Source organism: Artemia sp. Qi Xiang Cuo, chromosome 18 (genome assembly GCF_049724085.1).
Source record: "Artemia sp. Qi Xiang Cuo chromosome 18, ASM4972408v1, whole genome shotgun sequence".
Lineage (NCBI taxonomy): Eukaryota > Metazoa > Arthropoda > Branchiopoda > Anostraca > Artemiidae > Artemia > Artemia sp. Qi Xiang Cuo.
The window spans coordinates 5,965,445-5,984,968 of record NC_142811.1 but is presented as its reverse complement, the minus strand read 5'-3'; the positions used below and the strand labels follow the sequence as shown (position 1 = coordinate 5,984,968).

The window sequence follows — 19,524 nt, the reverse complement described above, 5'->3', positions numbered from 1 at the left end:
AGCCAAAAATTTAAAAAAGCTTTAAAAAAAATCGTCTAGTGAGAAAAAATTACCATTTGTAGCTGATTCAGGAATGTTAGGCCTTACTATTACGTCGATTAGTATGAAAAGTAGAAGTTTATTTTGAAAACCAATTTCTGAGAGTTTTGAAAAACATCCTGAAATCCCTTAACAATGGTGTCAGTGTAAAGTGGAAAGTACACCATTGGAATCGCCATTGCCAAAACCCCAAAACAGGAAATTCACAGCCCCCTTTCTTAAACAACAAGGATATTTAGTTTTTTGTAGGTGTAGTACTGATGTTTTCTCTTTTTTCCTTGGTTCTTTTTTTCTGTAGAAATAAAAATCTAAGCAATATAAGGACATATTCCCAGAAACGTAATTTTCACCAAAAGAATGGTTGCCAAGACTCCTTCTTTTACAATTAGCGCTAATGTCTACGTCAAGGTTGCTCTTACTATTACTACTAATCAATAAAGCATTATATTATGTTCTAATTATATACTAATTATATTAAATTAATTTATATTACGCTGAATAATTTATAAATATTACTTATATTTATTTTAACTCTATTGTATAATTATATGTATGAATTTTGATGTATTATTATAAATATAATTCATACTTATATTTATTGCATTATTTATTATATTATGTTGTATTAAAAATCATTACATTTATTATATCTTATTTAATTATATTTACTTATGTATTATAATTGTAATTATATGTTCTAATTTTCAGATCGTTCTACTCATGATTCCGAAATTTTGAGTACTTCAACAGTAAGCAAAGCAGAAGAGATCCGCCGACTCAGGGAAGTTGATGACTCCTTTGAAGAACGGTATAACAAACTCAAAGCCCTTGCTGTTAAATTGAAGAAAAAATCAGCTGAACAGGCGGTTGAAGTGGCGACGCTGCAATCGGATAAGGATATGCTATTAGGTGAACTGACAGAATTAAAAGGAAAACTTAAAAGTATGGCAAAAGAGCGAGAGGGATCTGTCAAGCTGTGTCAAAACTACAAGGCTTTACAAGAATCGCTGGACGTGTTGCAGGTGAATATTTTATGATATTTTATATTTTAATGATATTTTATAAAAAAAAAAATGCTCTTCGTTTAAAAAAATGTTACGTGCCTTAGAATATGGGGAAAAACAAAAAATTTTCTATTGCATTAGCATTTCTATTAATTTCCATTAAAGAACTTGAGATTTTTTTCTATTTAACTAGGCTACATGTTTTAGAATCCGCCTCGACATATTATACTTATGAAGAAATATTTCAAAGTGGGAAAGGAGATCCCTAAGGTTGATTTAAAGGAACCCTTTCCTAGAAAAAAATGATACATTGTATTTTTGCTGTGTGTGTTATTAAGTTTAAAGTGGAAATTCAGCCCATTGTAGCTTGTTATATTCATTTTTTGGAAATAACCTTTGCCTTATCTTCAATTCATTTGCAATCTTTTGTGGACAGGGGTTTGAGTTCTGGACAGGGGTTTGACCCCTGTCTACAGGGGTGACAGGGGTTTTAGTTCTGGTGTCGCCGGTTATTTGTTTGGAACGGGGGTCGGAGGTGTGAATCTGTAAGCTCAGCCAGTTTCGACGCAGATCCAAATGGGTACCTGGAGAAATCTTGGGGAAAGACACGGAAAGCTACGGATGATTTGCCCCCCAACAATGCATTTTATTTCTGGCTGAAGGCAGTATATCACGAGATCGGTACCTACGCTACGCAGACCATAGGTCACCATGCGAAAAAGTTTTTTTTTTATCTTTAACGTTTGGCCAGGTTTCGTATCCTTTAGACATTTTATTGCAGCCCAGTTTCCTCTGTAATTTGAAGAAGGTTATGGGTTTGAGTCCTACTACTTAACTTGTCATGTGAAAATTAGACTGTTTTCAATGCTGGAGTGATGCATCCTGCGTGGCCTATCCATGTTTGAAAATCTTAAGCTGTTTGACTTTAGCTAGGTTATTAAATATAAAAAAAAACAAGTTTTTTTAAACTGAAAGTAAGGACCGACGTTAAAAATTAAAACGCAGAAATTATTCCGTATATGAAAGGGGCTGTCCCCTCTTCACGGCCTTGCTCTTTACGCTAAAGTTTTTATTGTTTAAAAAAATAGAGTTGTGGGAAAGTCAAACTTCAGCGTTAAAGAGCGAGGCGTTGAGGAGGGGACAGCCCCTTTCATGTACGGAATATTTTCTGTTCGTTTTAAGCTTTAACGTCGCTCCTTACTTTCAGTTAAAAAAAACTTGTTTTTTTATTTAATTTTTGAACATCTTTGAATTAATGATAGTCGTGATTTGAACTCACCACACAAATAAAATCAACGCCAAATTCTCATATTGATTGTATCTTTATTCGGCTTAATGGCTTTCTCGGGCTTTGTTTACTTTTATTCTAAACCGTACTTATTAGTTGTAAATACACGTCATTTAAAAATTAACCTACGTGATAAACTTCATAGATTCGCAGATTTCCATTAAGTATTTTAGAGGGCTTGACCCCTAGTCAATACCTCGCTCTTTACGCCAAAGTTCGAAAAAGAGCGAGGTATTGACTAGGGGGCGAACCCAATCCTATATGTAATAGTTTCTGTTCATTTTAAGTTTTGATGTTGCTCCATACTTTCAGTTGAAAAACTTGTTTTATGTTATATCATTTCTGATCTTTCTTTTAAATAATACTGGGAAATCCGGTACCCCCTTCATAGCAATGTCTCTTCCCACATGAAAACTTCCTCCATGTAAAGATCCTCCCACATAACCCCCGACCATCCCATCCCCCACTACCAAAAAAAATCCCCTCTGAAAATGTCTGTATAATTCCCATAACCAATACTATAAGTTAAAATTTGGTAAAGTTCATAACTTTCAGCCCTCCCACCGGGGACTATGGGGGATTAAGTCATCCTAAAAGACATAGTTATCATATTTTCGACCATGCTGAACAAAATGGCTATCTCAAAAATTTTATCGGGTGATTTTGGGAAATAAATGAGAGTGGGAGGGGGCCGAGGTGCCCTCCATTTTTTTGGTCACTTAAAAAGAGCACTAGAACTTTTAATTTCCGTTCCAATGAGCCCTCCAACGATATTCTAGGACAACTGGGTCGATACGATCACCCCTAGGGAAAAAAAAAACCCAAATAAACACGCATCCGTGATCTTTCTTCTGTTAAAAAATGCAAAATTCCACATTTTTGTAGATAGGAGCTTGATACCTCTACAGTAGGGTTCTCTGATACGCTGCATATAATGGTGTGATTTTCATTAAGGTTCTATAAATTTTAGGGGGTCGTTCCCCCTTTTTTCAAAAATCAGCCAAATTTTCTCAGGCGCGTAACTTTTGATTTGTAGGACTAAGCTTGATGAAACTTATATATTTGAAATCAGCATTAAAATCTGATTCTTTTGATGTATCTAATGGTATCAAAATTCTTTAATTTTTTAGAGTTTCGGTTACTATTGAGCTGGGTCGCTCCTTACTTACAGTTCATTACCACGAACTGTTTGATAACCCAGCCGAATCGCCCTTGGGTTGCTAGATTTCTTATTGCCCGATGCAAAAAAGTATATATCTACGGGTGCTCGCCCTGCTTGTGTTTCAGATTATATTTGAAAATTTGTTTATTTGGCTAGTCAAACTTTGTTGAAAATAAATAAAAACTTCTTGTTTATGCGCTTACTTATTCGAAGTAATTTTCTCTCGGAAAATTTCTGGGAAGATTTAAATAGAATTCCACTATCAATCACACATACTGCTACTACTACTAACAACTCAACGCAGCACCAAGCTGCCTGAATCAAACACAGATACGCACGATCCTCTTCATTCCCAATCAGAATCCACTGAGGATGCTGTGTCGTTGACTAGGCTATAATTTCCTCAAGGTCACCTTGCTGCACAGTTTCCTGTCATGGTTCTGATCATAGGCAGCGCAATCGCGCTGCCTAATTTATCGCTGCCTAATCGTGCTGTCTAAGAGTTATTTTTTACTAGGCTATAATTTTCTCAAGGTTACCTTGCAGCACTGTTTGCAGTCATGGTTTTGATATGTAAAAAGGACCACCCTAACGCCACTGTGAGGCCACGATAGCAGGAATTCAGTTTTGGGGACAGGGAAGGTGGAAGGAGATTATGACGCAGCAGAGACCCTAAACCACCTCACAGCACCGGAACAGCTCTATCAGACATACTAGCCGGAATGTAATTTCCCGAACCAATGTCGTTTGACATAATTTACCGTTCTTCCGTTGGAATTTAGCCTGAAACTAAGTGATAATTGAACAAGCGTCTGCTGAAAACTTGTCATTGTCGTATCCGACATATGACAATGTTTTATGGTTACATAACATTTTATTATACACGACATTTTATTTTATACATGACATTAATGTTTACATGACAACATGACAATGTTTAAACTAAGTGATAATAGAACGAGCATTTGATGAAAACTTGTCATTGTCGTATGACACACGCACTTTTGAAAGAATTACCCAAACGACGTTTGAGGGTCGAATTTTCAAGGGTGCTATTAGAGCACCAGAGTTAAAGTCACAAAACTATTCCGTTTGAAGCTTTATGAGATTAATAAAAAAAAATCCGAAAAAGAAGTTTTTCAAAGAAAAGTAAATGCCATATTAAACCTAATATCTGGAGACATAAATTCCTATAATAATTCAAACACAAAATGACCAGAAATTAATATTAAAGAATAAATGAAACCCAAAACTAATAGAAATTAAATAAGCGAACATAGCAAACAAACATACAACAGGTACTAGCACAAATAGATAACCAAATCTTAAAACGAGAGAAACTTAAATTGATTATGCAAATCAAGCCTAAAACGAACAAAAACAATTATAAACAAGAGTTTGGCTACTGCCCCTTCCCTAAATGTAAAAGTCTAAAGCCTATTGTGTTACTAATGCTTTACTGAAAACGAATTATATTACTGATATTCTTTTTTGTACTTATTACAATATTGAAAATAAAAATTACAGTGAAATACAATCTTGAACTGATGAATTTTCAGCAATTAATATCATTATATATGAAATTATCAGTTTAATTTTATTAGTTCTTTCCATAGACATTTCAAGACACGTAGAGTTTTCAGTAAAGCCCCAATGACCCAGTAGGCTTTAGACTTCAACAGTTAGGAAAGAAGGCAGTAGCCAAACTCTTGCTTGCATGGATTTTTGTCCGTTTTAAGCTTGATTTGCATATTCAATTTAACTTACACTTGTTTTAAGATTTTTTTTTATCTATTTATATTAGTAGCCTACCGATTGTATGTTTGTTTGCAATGATTTTGTATTCAGTTTCTGTTTGTTTTGGGTTTCATTTATTCTTTAATTGTAATTTCTGGTCGTTTGAGTTAGAATTAATTATAAAATATATTTCTGCTGATATATGGCCTTTACTTTGCATTGAGTTAGTGAGTTCTTTATTTAACAATAAAAATCATAAACAAAAAACTACACCAACAAAATCAAATCAAGTAAGGGTTTAAGTGAAGATTGGTTAGTTTCCTTAATAAGAGTCCTTGCTTTATCATAGTTTTGAAAGTGGCATCAGAGACGAGGGAAAAGTTGACATCCAAATAACAGAACAAGATGAAACATAAGACTGAACTAGGCTGTAGAAAAGGATTCTGAGAATCAACACTGGAACTATGTGTTTAAGATTTCTAAGAATTCCGAGGCTCTTAGGGACTCTCATTTTAATCGGCTCAAAATAATTATTAAAGAAGATATTTTCTTCAATCAGGATGCCCAGGGATCGAATGTAATGATCCTTTTGTTTGCTTAGGGGAGATCTTGTTACGTCTATTTCATTTAAGTCAGGGTAAGCCTTTGAAACTCTGGAGGAAATGAGAAAAAAATGACTTCCCGACATTTAGGACAAGATAATTTACATCAAATTATTGGATAACTCTTTCAAAAAGGGCATTTATCTTTGAACGAAGATCAAACTCAGTTCTACCAGCTGTGCTAAGAGTACTGTCATCAGCAAAAGCAATAAGTGCATTCGGTAAGGACGAACTCCTGTCACAATTAGTGACAGATGCTGGTTGACAAAGATGACAGCAAACGATAGGCTTTAAATTTTGAACCGCATTAATAAGGTCATTGACGTAGATTAAAAAGAGTATCGGCACAACAACAGATCATTGTGGAACGCCAAACTCTATTCCCGAAGGGTTAGAAAATTGCGGATCAACCGAGATGACTCGACCAAATAAATATGATAGAAATCAAGAATAAGAATTCCCTCTTATACCAATATGGGATAGTTTCCAAAGAAGAATCTTGTGTGTTAATGTGTCAGGTACTTTTTTTCCATTAAGAAAAAGAGAAGCAGTCGTCAGACCAGAGTCAAGAACTGAATGTAAATAATTCAAAAGAGTTGCGCATGCATGTTCAGTTGAGTGCTTTGCCCTAAAACCAAACTGAAGATCATGAAAAAATTTTCGGGGTCCTGCTTCACTCCAAAAATAAAAAATAGAGAATCAAGTATATGCTCCTGTTCGTAATCATCTGGCTTTTCGTCAATAGTAGCCACCCAAAGCTCTAATGACTGAATCTGGCTATCCAAAGATGAAAACAGTTTTTCTATTTTCTCAAACTTTGTGTTGTATTCTAAAGTGATTGAATCATATATTTCCGAAACAATCAGTTGGGGGTTCAGGGCGGCTTGTTGCGATGAGCCTGCTACTCCTGTCACGGAAACCACTTTTTCCTGAACTTTTTTTTCTATTTCTTTTACTAGGCCTTATTTAAGCTTTTTAACTTCATCTTGGGCTAAAGTAAGTTGCTTTTGGAATGCAGATGATCCGGTCAAAGCAGTTAGATCGGTACTCGCTCGTTTTGCAGTTTTCTTTTTCATAAAGTTATTGTAAAGATCCCGAGAAGATTCACACTTACGAAAAGAATGATTACCGCCCTTAGCGGTTTTTTTCGAAGCTTCGGCATAATTTCCACTATATGAAAGAAGATTCTCTTCCATCACAGTCTGAAAGTCATGGGAACTGTAGAAAAAAACAATGCATATTTGGCATAGACTTTTTTTGGTTTGTTATGTTAACAATCCGGACTGGCCAGAGGGGATATCCCTTGAACCGAGCTACCGCTAGATCTCCCTTCTAAAACTGTACCGTGATGAAAATAAAAATAAAAATCGAATAAATCAAAAATAGACTTACCTTTAGTGGAGAGGTCCACGTAATGTGGAGTTAAATGCCCTTATTAAAGAAGGCCCGGTGGAGCATGGTTACCACTCAGTTTTTTTTTCATCATACTCCGAAAACCCAGATTTCTGCATTCAAATTAGACCCCCGGCGCCACGCCGATGAGGGACGACCGGCGGCGGTGGGGACAAAAACCGCGCGCCGCGCCGCCGTTAAGTTGTCGGCGGGGCGCCGCCAGCGCGATCAATGTTGACCGCAAACATTAATGTTTTCATCAGTCTTTCCCAAATCACAGCTTAAATTTACAACAGATTCGAGTCTATTCATGAGTTCAAAACTTCACAAGTCGCTGGCTGGAAACTGGTCTTCTTCGTTATTCATCAAGAGAAGTAGAAATCTGGTAGAAACGAAATGGCTGTGGCGTTACAGAACCCTTGTATAATAGTTGAAGTATCTATTAACTATGTATTCTTAACATAAATGATTATCAAAGTTAGTCGTGTTTTATTATCGAGTATTACTGCATACAAAACTTCAAATACCATATCACAAAGTTCGTCAGTTATCTGGGTAAAAACTTTGAATACAAGTTTGAACTTAGAAGCTTAATTGTTTCATAATGCCCTTTGCCTATAGCTGTTTTGTCACCTTTAAAACAGTTGAAATGGGCGACTTTGATATTGATTGTTTTTTTGCTCTTTTGGATTCCTAAATTGGCTTCATTGTATTGAAAACTGGTTTTTAATAATAATTTAAAAAAAAATACATTTTAAATTTTTTTTGGCTTCTCTATTGAATATGTCATGTAGGTTAAGGCTGAACTGCTGTTTTTTTTATTGCTTTTGGCTGCTCTTTTGGATATTATTCATTTTTTCTTTTGGGGATTCATTCCAAATTATAAACTCATAAATACCTAATATCATCCAAATTATCAACTGCATCTAAAATGAGTAAATTTATCAAGTTGATAAATGCATGATGAACACTTCACATGAGAACACTTCAATTACACTGAACCAAAAAACATTTAATGGTTTATTCGGTATGAAGAAAAATGAAATGCCAACTATTTTCTTAGGTAAAAAAAGAAAAGCTCATCCGTTTTAAATGTTATTAAATGAAATAATATGCAAACTGAAGTAGGTCCAAGAAGATGTCAAGATTGTCTTCCAAGTTCGTCACTTTTAATCCAAGCAAAATGTTAGGAGACTTAGTATCAGTTATTGAGTTTAAGCTTTGATTTTCAAATACTCACAAAAATGACCAAATTTAAGAAAGCCACAACAATAAGTCACCTGTGGTCAAAATACTCAAAGACTCCTCTTTGATCTCCACCCCGGCTCAAAGCTTCTGCTAGCTTTCAAGCGTAGTTAGGGGTATATAGCCGTTTTTGCTTTTCTTCAAAGCTTTGAAAAAAGTGTTCTAATGTTCCAAATGTAACATTTGTTGTATTTGTGCATATTTTTGGTAATCATTTGTGGGGTGATCAAATTTTTTAAACCACTGTAGATACGTAAGAACGTTGCAACATCTAGCACCCTAAGGTCATAAGACCGTCAAAGACTCTTCCTTGAACCTCCCAAATTGAAAACTTTTATAAAGAACTGACTTTTTAATGTAACTTGGCACTGGACCAAGGCGGCACCTGTTACGCGAGCGCAACGCTAGGTGGGGATGTCGATATCGCTTTTGTCAAACCAATTTGTTTTAGTGTGAATCTGCCTGGTACTTCTGAATGAATGTTTTCAAAGTAAACTTATTTCATCAATAAGAAAAAAACGGGTTGGATGCATGTGTCCCTTTTCCTTTGGACGATGAAACTATACAAGTGCTGTATCAAGTATAACTCGCGAAAATCTTTTAAATTTTTGTCAACTTTTCAGCGTTTTGGCATTCCTGCTTTCAATAAAAAAAAAAAAAATCAAGGTACTATCACTTAAATATAATAACTCCGTATGCCCCCCCCCCCCTCTGAATACCATCTTTATAGGATACCGTCTCTGCTTTAAATAACAAAAAATATCGAGGTATTATCATTTAAATATGATAGCTCCCTGCCCCCCCCTCTGGGTACCACCTTGATAGGATACCGTCTCTGCTTTAAATTAAAAACAAAATTATCTTTTTGGCATCCCTGCTTTCAATAAACAAAATTTCGAAATGTTATCATTTAAATGTAATACCTCCCTACCCCTCCCCTCTGGATACCACCTTGATAGGATACCGTCTCAGCTTTACATTAGAAAAAAAATGTTTACTTAATAATTAACTAGGTCACTATATGATTCAAACAAACACGCAAAATAACGTTAAACAGCTTATTGTTCCTTGAAAAAAACAAAAACAAAATTGTGGGTATGAGTAAAGGGGTACAAAGACAACAACAAAAATGTCGAAATAATTCAGATATACCTCAAATTCTCGAAAACTGAGTCATAGATTTGCCGTGGCATTCAATAAAATCCAAAGAATCTAATTAAAAGGGAGCACACACAAAAGCCAAATTAGGCCAGTAGCCTATGAGAAACCGCAAAATATCCAAGACAATGAACAAGTCCCAATGGTTGGCCCTGGGATCTATCAAAATATTTCAATGGTTTCCCAGGGAATTTGATATTATTTTCTTACGTCTCCACTTTGAAGGAAAAAATAATTATCTTTTTGGCATCCCTGCTTTCAATAAAAAAAATGAGGTATTATCATTTAAAAATGATAGCCCCGTATCCCCCCCTAGAGGCAATAATTTACAATTTTTTTTATGAATTATATTGTTGGAGTAACTTCCGTTTCAATCTTTAATTTCCCAACCTTGTACATAGCTTAGTCTATAGCAAAATTTTGTCTCAATAGAAAGTTGTTTTTTTTTTGGGTGGGGGGGGGGTAAAATTTTTTCAGAAAGAAGATTGTATTTTCTTTAATCTATCAGGCGTTCAACAATTAATTATTAAACATTGAGAAAATATTATCTAAAAACAGCAAAAGAAAAAAAAAATTCTGCAAACTTACAATTCAGCTGTAGACACAATCTGTCTGCTGTCAATTTCAAAATCAAACTGAAGGCTGTAGCTGTATAGTAGTGAATGCGTTCTATAATTCTATTCAACTTGAAAACTAAATTCTTGAATACGAATGATGTAAGAAATAGCAATTGGGAAACTGCATTCGAAATGATTTAAACTCATTTCATAAAGACAATACTTTTTTTGTCAACATATGTAGAACTGTGTATATTGCAATATTTGCAATTGCATATTGCATCTGTCTGGTGTTTATGCAAAGTAACAAAAGAGACAAAAATCATAGGCAGCGCGCTAGCGCTGCCTAAGTAAAGAACGATGCTCGCACAATGTGTTTTTTTTTTCTCCACCCGGGCACTTCGTATCAAAGGAGTTGTCGTAGAAACTTCGAAAAGGGCTTATTCGATTGGAAATTGGAGTGGCTAATGCCCTTCTTAATAGTCAAAATTGATTGGAGGGCAACTAGCCCCCCCCCCCCCCACGCCCATCGTTCCCCCAAACATATCCATTAAAAATTTTATGAGAGCCATTTTGTTCAACGTATTTTATTTCTAGATACAACATATTTTTTTTAGGAGGACAATCCCCCAAAACCCTCAGGGCAGGGGTTTTGAGTCATGCCCTGGAGTCTTAAAGGTTTTTATAGAAAGCGTTGTCGTAGAAACTTCAAAACAGGCTCAGTCGATTGGAAATTCAAAGCGCTAGTACCCTTTTTATTAGTCGAAAGTTATTGGCGGGCAACTAGCCCCCCCCTCCACGCCCCTCATTTCCCCCAACACATCCAGTAAAGATTTTGAGATAGCCATTTTGTTCAGCGTAAATGATTTCGAGATAGCAATTATTTTTTCGATGACGACATTCCCCCACAACCCTTAGGGGAAGGGTTTTAAATTATGCCCTGGGGGCATATAAAGTTCTTATAGAAGGCATTGTCGTAGAATTTTCAAAAAAGGCTCATTGGATTGAAAATTCAAAGGGCTAGTGCCTTTTTCAATGGTCGAAAGTAATTGGAGGGAATCTAGCCCCCCCCACGCCCATCATTCTCCTTAACACATCCAATCCAAAATTTTGAGATAACTATTTTGTTCAGCGCAGTTGATTTCCAGATAGAAAATATGTTTTTGAGGAGGACCCCCCCCCCACAACCCTCAGGGCAAGGGTTTTAAGTTATGCCCTGGGGGCATATAAGGTTTTTATAGAAGGCGTTGTCGTAGAAACTTCAAAACAGGCTCATTCGATTGGAAATTCAAAGGACTAGTACCCTTTTTAATAGTCGAAAGTGATTGGATGGCAACTCGCCCCCCCCCCTCCGTGCCCATTATTCCCCCAAACACATCCAATCAAAATTTTGAGATAGCCATTTTGTTCAGTGTAGTTGATTTCCCGATAGAAAATATGTTTTTGAGGAGGATACTCCCCCCCAACCCTCAGGGCAAGGGTTTTAAGTTGTTTCCTGGGGGCATATAGGGTTTTTATAGAAGGCGTTGTCGTAGAAACTTCGAAAAATGCTCATTCGATTCGAAATTCGAAGGCTAGTGCCCTTTTTAATGGTCGAAAGTGATTTGAGGGCAACTAGCCCAAATTTTTTCACAAAGAAGATTGTATTTTCATTAATCTATCAGGCATCCAAAAGTTGAGCATTAAACATTAAGAAAAAATTATATAAAAACAGCAAAAGAAAAAAAAATTCTGCCAACTGATAATTCGTCTGTAGAAAAAACATGTCTGCTATTAATTTCAAAGTCCAACTGAAGGCTGAAGCTGTATAGTAGTGAATACGTTCTATAATTCTATTCAACTTGAAAACTAAATTCTTGAATACGAATGATGTAAGAAATAGCAATTGGGAAACTGCATTCGAAATGATTTAAACTCATTTCATAAAGACAATACTTTTTTTGTCAACATATGTAGAACTGTGTATATTGCAATATTTGCAATTGCATATTGCATCTGTCTGGTTTTTATGCAAAGTAACAAAAGAGACAAAAATCATAGGCAGCGCGCTAGCGCTGCCTAAGTAAAGAACGATGCTCGCACAATGTGTTTTTTTTTTCTCCACCCGGGCACTTCGTATCAAAGGAGTTGTCGTAGAAACTTCGAAAAGGGCTCATTCGATTGGAAATTGGAGTGGCTAGTGCCCTTTTTAATAGTCAAAAGTGATTGGTGGGCAACTAGCCCCCCCCCCCCCACGCCCATCATTCCCCTAAAAACATCCAATCAAAATTTTAAGATAGCAATTTTGTTCAGCCTAGTTTATTTCACGATATAAAATATTTTTTTTAGGAGGTAACATCCCCACAAGGTCAAGGGTTTTAAGTTATGGCCTGGGGGCATAAAGGTTTTATAAAAGGCGCTATATTAGACCCTGAAAAACAGGGCCTTTCAATGAAAACTTAAATGGCCTCGATATAGTTTTAATCGTTGACCATGAGGGAAGGGACCCTAGCCCCCCCGCCCACGCCTCTGATTCCCCTACACACATCCAACCAAACTTTTGAGATAGCCATTTTGTTCAGCGTAAATGATTTCCAGATAGAAAATATGTTTTTGAGGAGGACACTCCCCCACAACCCTCAGGGCAAGGGTTTTAAGTTATGCCCTGGGGGCATATAAAGTTCTTATAGAAGGCATTGTCACAGAAACTTCGAAAAAGCATCGTTCGATTCGAAATTCAAAGGGCTAGTATCTTTTTTGATATTTCAAAGTGATTGGAGGGCAACTAGCCCCCCCCCCCACGCCCATCATTCCCCCAAACACATCCAATCAAAATTTTGAGATAACTATTTTGTTCAGCGTAGTTGATTTCCAGATATAAAATATGTTTTTGAGGAGGACCCCCCCCCCCACAACCCTCAGGGCAAGGGTTTTAAGTTATGCCCTGGGGACATATAAGGTTTTTATAGAAGGCGTTGTCGTAGAAACTTCAAAAACGGCTCATTCGGTTGGACATTCAAGGGCCTAGTGCCCTTTTTAATAGTCGAAAGTGATTGGATGGCAACTAGCCCCCCCCCCTCCGTGCCCATTATTCCCCCAAACACATCCAATCAAAATTTTGAGATAGCCATTTTGTTCAGTGTAGTTGATTTCCCGATAGAAAATATGTTTTTGAGGAGGATACTCCCCCCCAACCCTCAGGGCAAGGGTTTTAAGTTGTTTCCTGGGGGCATATAGGGTTTTTATAGAAGGCGTTGTCGTAGAAACTTCGAAAAATGCTCATTCGATTCGAAATTCGAAGGCTAGTGCCCTTTTTAATGGTCGAAAGTGATTTGAGGGCACCTAGCCCCCCCCCCCCCTACGCCCATCATTCCCCCAAATACATCCAATAAAATTTTGAGATAGCCATTTTGTTCAGCGTAGTTGATGTCTAGATAGAAAAACTGTTTTTGAGGAGGACACTCCCCCCCAACCCACAGGGCAAGGGTTATAAGTTATGCCCTGGGGGCATATAAGGTTTTTATTGAAATATTTTTCGTAGAAACTTAAAAACAGGCTCATTCGATTTGAAATTCAAAGGGCTAGTACCCCTTTTAATAGTCGAAAGTGATTAGTGACATTTTTGTTGTTGTTATTGTTTAGACCAGGGCACTTCGTATCGAAGGAGTTGTCGGGAGAACTTCGAAAGGGGCTCAGTCGATTGAAAATAGAAAGGGTTGATGCCCTTTTTAATAGTCAAAAGTGATTGGAGGGCAACTAATCTCCCTTCCACTCCCACCCTCCCACGCCCACCCTGCCATTTGCCCATTATGTTTAAAAACTAAATGTTGCCTTAAGATTAAATAAAAATGCACTGTGATATTGCTAATTCCCAATAAGGCATCTCAGCAGTATCCCAAGAACGACTAAGGGTATTATGTTCAAACTTTTGGGGCTACTTCTGCTCTTAAAATTTAACCAAATCAAAATAGCGTAAGTGTATCCACGCTATCAAAGAAAGTAAACAGATTTTTTTGCGAATGGTATCAATTTTTCCATTTCAGGTCAACTAGAGGAGGTATGAAACTAAATTAAACAGTACTATTTGTGTGTTGATTTTTAAAAGGGTGTTTGTTGTTAAAAATTCCTGAAAATTTTTCTCCAGTATACAAATAGCAGGCCAAACAATAAAGTCTTAAAAAACACGAAAAGATAAAAAATTATTTTCTTTTTCCCTGAAAAGACTATGTCAGTGTAAAACGAACAGAAATTAATTTAAAAAAATGTTTTCCACAAAAAAAGTTTATCAAAGAAAAGTAAAGAATTCATTAAACAAAAAATGAGCAAAAATAAAATCAAATGATCTACCAAAAATGAAACTACCCCAAATTAGCATCAACAAATTAATGAAAGCCAAAACGAACAACAATTACAATAAATAACCGAGTCAAACTCAAACTAAGAAAAAATTAACATAAGTTGGACGCAAAACTCCTATGCCTTCCCAAGGTCAGAACAATATTTGCACTTTACTGAAAATATACAAATGAATGTGCATTGTTAGTCTAATATACATATACTGATATTTAGTAATCAAAATGTTAATATTATTTGATTCATTAAATTTATAAAAGTAATAACGTTTATATTTTTTCAGTAAAGTTCACATTTTGTTCTGGCCTTGGGAAGGCATAGGGGTTTAGAGCCCAACTTATGTTAATTTCTGCTCGTTTTAAGTTTGACTCGGTTATTTATTGTAATTTCTGTTCGTTTTGGGTTTCATTTATTTATCGATGCTGATTTGTGGTAGTTTCACGTTTGGTAGATTATTGGATTTTATTGTTGCTCATTTTTTGTTTAATAGAGTTCTTTACTTTACTTTGAAAAACTTATTTTGTGGAAAAAGTTTTTTTAATTAATTAACGAACAAGAGAGTAGTGAAGAATTATGGTATGCAAAGTAATATTTGGCAGGGAAAGTCACTGGTGATAAATCGCTAGGGGTGGCACCGTGATTGAGTGATTTTCGAGGATTCGGGGAACCAAATTTTTTTTTCTGGGTGACGCATAGATTTTTGGGGAAATACCCGAAAATTCGGGGATAGTGCAAGCCCTGCTTAATTTCTAATCAGGAAAATCAAAATACTAAACCACAAGAGAAGGAAAAGCTCCAACTTTGCGGTTGACGCAATAAAGAATTGCCGCAAAATTAATTTAAAGTCAGCCGAACGCCTCTGCCCGCAGCTGCGCGCCTGTGGCGCACCGGTGGCGTAGCGACACCTCGGTGATGGTCGACCGGGCTTCTCTTTGGCGGCGTTTGGTCGATCCGCCGGCGTGGTGCCGGGGTCTAATTCAAACTATCCAAATCAAATTATCCGTATTAAAAAGGAAAAACTGTCACTGCTATGACGTTATCTGGCAAACACTCCAATTGCACAACTTCTGTAATCACTGAATTAATTCGAGGTTAAAGAATAAGTTCAAACAATTTAAAAGTTCAAACAGGTGTGTTCCCTTTGAGAGCTAGTTCAATACAATTGAAAAACTGCTTTTTCGGAAAGTTTTTTTTTTTTAATTGATTTTCCTTCGTCTTTGATTGCCAAAGTTTCAAGTCTTTCAGCATTTCTAATTTGAAATCATTTTTTTTCAAAATCAAAGTTGCATTCGAAGTATCAAAACTGTTAACAAAGTAACAAAGTATCAAAGCAACAGCTTGCAACTTGCATAACTTACATACCTTGCCTCGTAAATCAAAGCTGCCCCGTCAATCAGTAAATCAAAGTGCCAACGTAAACAAAGTATCAAAGTAAAGCAACTTGCGTAACTTGCAGCCCTTTTCCTGGGGGGCAACCCTGGAAGTATAGTTATTTGGCCTCTGGACTATTTTGAACAACATTTCTATCTCAAAATTTTGATCGAATGTATTTGGGAAAACGGGGCTAGGGAGGGGGGGGGGGCTGGTTGCCGTTTGGTCACTTTTGACTCTTAAAAAGGAACTAGAACTTTTAGTTTCCAATCAACGACCGCCCCTTTCACAAAAACCATAACAATTGGCAACTTGCATAAGTTACAGCCCTTGCCCCGGGGGCTGTGGGGGAGTTGTCAACCCCTGAGGTATAGCTATTTGATTTTTGGACTGTTTAAAAAAAATGGTTATTTTAAAATTTTGATCAGATGTATTTGGAGAAAAACGTGTGAGGGGGGAGGGACTGTTTATCCTCCGACCACTTTCGACTCTTAAAAAAGGCACTAGAAATTCCAACCGAATGGATGCCCTTCAAAGTTTATAAGACCCTTCCTTCCATAAAAAAACCTTATATGTTAACAATTGCTAACTAGTATAACCTATAGCCCTTGTCCCGAGTGTTAGGGAGGAGGGGTATCAAACCTGGAACCATAGCTATTTGAAATTTGGAATATTTTGAACAAAATGAATTTCCCAAAATTATTATTGGAAGTATTTGAGGAAAAAAGGGTGTATGGGGGGGGGGGGCGGGATGCCCTCCGATCACTCTTGACTCTTAAAAAGGGAAATAGAATTCAAAATCAACCATAATTCAAAATCACGGTGATTTGCTGGTTCGCAGTGACCGACATTACTGATTGTATGACGAAGATTATTTTATTATCATATTTTCTACATATTCATTCTCATTATTTTAGGACGAACTGGATTCAAAGAAAAAAGAGTGCACCCAACTGAAGAAAGACTTAGATTCCGTTGTGCACTCAGGAAGTGATGCTAAAGTCGAACTTATGGAAACAAAAGAGCAGTTGGCAACTGTCCAAAAGGAGCTACAAGTAACACGATTTCTTATCAATTGTATCTCTCTAGTTGATGTTGTTGCTCAAACTGTATCGATAAAATAAATATATTTAATAGAATAGGTAAAATAAATAATAAAAAGGTAAATAAAATACAATGAGAAAATACAAATAAATAAAATGAATAAAAACCAAAATAGATCAAATAAGTAGGAAAAAGTAACACTATAAGCAAAAAAAGTATATATTGCCTTAACGAAAGCCAATGGGCATATGACTCTTGCGTCGCCAAATATATAGCCTTAGAGCCCCAATGACCTCAGTTTCGAAACCTTCGTCAAGATACAGAGGTATTGAGGGCAAAGCTGTTCTTACCTTCATCCATATTAGAATAAATGTAATATCGCCTGTTTGTTGATCATCACGGTAATTGTAAACTGTTATTTATTACGATTCTTTGGTTTTGTACAGTAATTTCTTAGAGTATAATTATTTATTTATTTTTTATAAAAAAGCCTTGATTAATTTAATCCAATAAAAACGGAATACACCTTCTAAAAAATGAAAAATCAAATTAATAATGAACTGGAATTAATAGAACTAATTACAAAATAAATACTAAATAAATAAAATGAAAAATAGAATAAGCTAATAAGTAAAATAAATAAAAACTAAAATAAACGAAGTAAGTCTAAAAAAAATAATTAAACAAAAACTATATATGGTCGTGCTCAAAATCAAATGACCTCAGTTTCGAAATTTTCGTCAAGATAGCCTACACCGAAGTCTTGAGGGCTAAGTAGCCCTTACCTCTATCAATATTTGAATAAATGTGGGTATAATATTTATAATAAACTTTTTATTTGGAAATTCAATCTAAAGCCCTTAAATGGACCCTAAAGTTATACATAATGCTACAAAATACACCTGCGCACATGCCTAGTGGCATAATTGAGCGCATTAAAAATTACACCAAATTATTAAACACCGTTAGCAATTAAAATGAAAATTAAAAAAAAAAAAAAAGTGACACCAAATTCCTTATTTTTTATACTCTCCAGAAAGAAGAACTACAATTTCTGGATACGACTTTGAAACATTATAATATACTTAATTTATCATTTATAAATGTGGACCATTTAACTTTGTCCTCCCTCCCCCTGATGTGCAAATATATAGGCCAAATTATATATAGGCTACTCTTGGAATTTTCAATAGCTTGCCTCTTTTCTTCCTTTCCCGTTAAATTAATAAGAAGAAATTAGTCGCCCTACTAAAATTCATTGAGTAGCCTATATATATAATTTGGCCTACATATTTGTCCATAAGGGGGGAGGTGGGTCTAAAGTGAAGCAAATCGTTTTTAGGAATGATATAAGTATTTTAAAATGGTTTAAAATAGTTTCCGGAACTCTATAATGTTTCTTTCTGTGGAATGGGAATGCTAAACTGATATCGGGCTTTAAATTGAATTTGCGAGTGAATTGGTTGTTATATTTGAAAATAAATATATCTATAAAATTATATGTATTATATATAATTATATATATTAAATAATATATATATATTAGCTATATATAAAAAAGGCATCGAGTAGTGTTTTCAGGAAATAAATAGATATATATTAATCATGTGTATAAAAAAGGTACCGAGTGCTATGTTCAGCTTGGCGCTACGCCAGTAATGGAATCTATATATTCACGGATATATCTAATGTGCAAAGCACCAGAATGAATTAAAGTTGGTAATCTAGTTCAATTTTATCACCTGTGCTGTAGTATATTTTTGTCAAAGCTCGTTACGAGAAGAAAAAGTAGAAAATTTGGTTGAAAATCAGTGAATATCTAATTTAATTAATTAATTTCATTAAACTCTTCAATTCTAATTAATAAAAAGCTTGCTTTAACTTGTATTAAGCAAGTGGTTTCGCAAGAGACTAAATAAGAGTATGTCGTAAAGCAGTACTGAACGACAAGTGTTTGCAACACAGTTAAAGCATAACAAAGGAAAACGCACTAAACACAGTGTCAACAGAGGAAAAACACAGTGTCAGGTTGTAGGAAACACAGGAAAGTTGTTAAAGCATATGTGTACTTTAGTTTAATTTTCTTTCAATTAATTTTATGAATTCAATAAACTCGTTTTTCAGTTTCAATTAATTCGAATTTAAGACAAATGTGCTTAAGCTAGTTATAAAGCAAGAAATTACATAAAGGTAAAGCGAGAAATCACGGCTAAAAAAGTGTAAGCCATTAATTTAATTTCAGTTAATTTTATTGATATATTGAACTCAGTGTCAAGTTTTTCAGTATCAAGTAGTAACGGATATTTATGAAACTCGTTATGAGAAGGTAAAGCAAGAAAAAAAACCGTTTGTGAAGCATTAACTGTATTTAATTTAAGGAATTACGCTAATTCATTTTAATTTAATAATTTAATGAATTTTGCATAAGAAATGCTTGTATGATGTACTAACATAGAACATGACATCATTTGCAAAATCAAAATTAAGGCTCTTAACGAATTTTCTCTGGCTTCTCTGACTTCAAATCTAGGTCGTTTTTTTATGCGAGGATATCCCAAGATAACAATTTTCCCGAATAAGATGTTGAGCCGTT

At 35.4% G+C, this 19,524-nt stretch overlaps 1 protein-coding gene across 1 annotated transcript in view; it reads left to right on the top strand.

Annotated features, from left to right (window-relative positions):
* LOC148941145 (uncharacterized) overlaps positions 1 to 19,524 on the top strand; it is a 239,910-nt gene that overhangs the window by 20,694 nt on the left and 199,692 nt on the right. The window contains exons 3-4 of the mRNA XM_089104273.1: positions 748 to 1,061; positions 16,805 to 16,942. Coding sequence (XP_088960399.1) covers positions 748 to 1,061; positions 16,805 to 16,942 — 452 coding nt within the window. The remainder of the gene's footprint in view (positions 1 to 747; positions 1,062 to 16,804; positions 16,943 to 19,524) is intronic.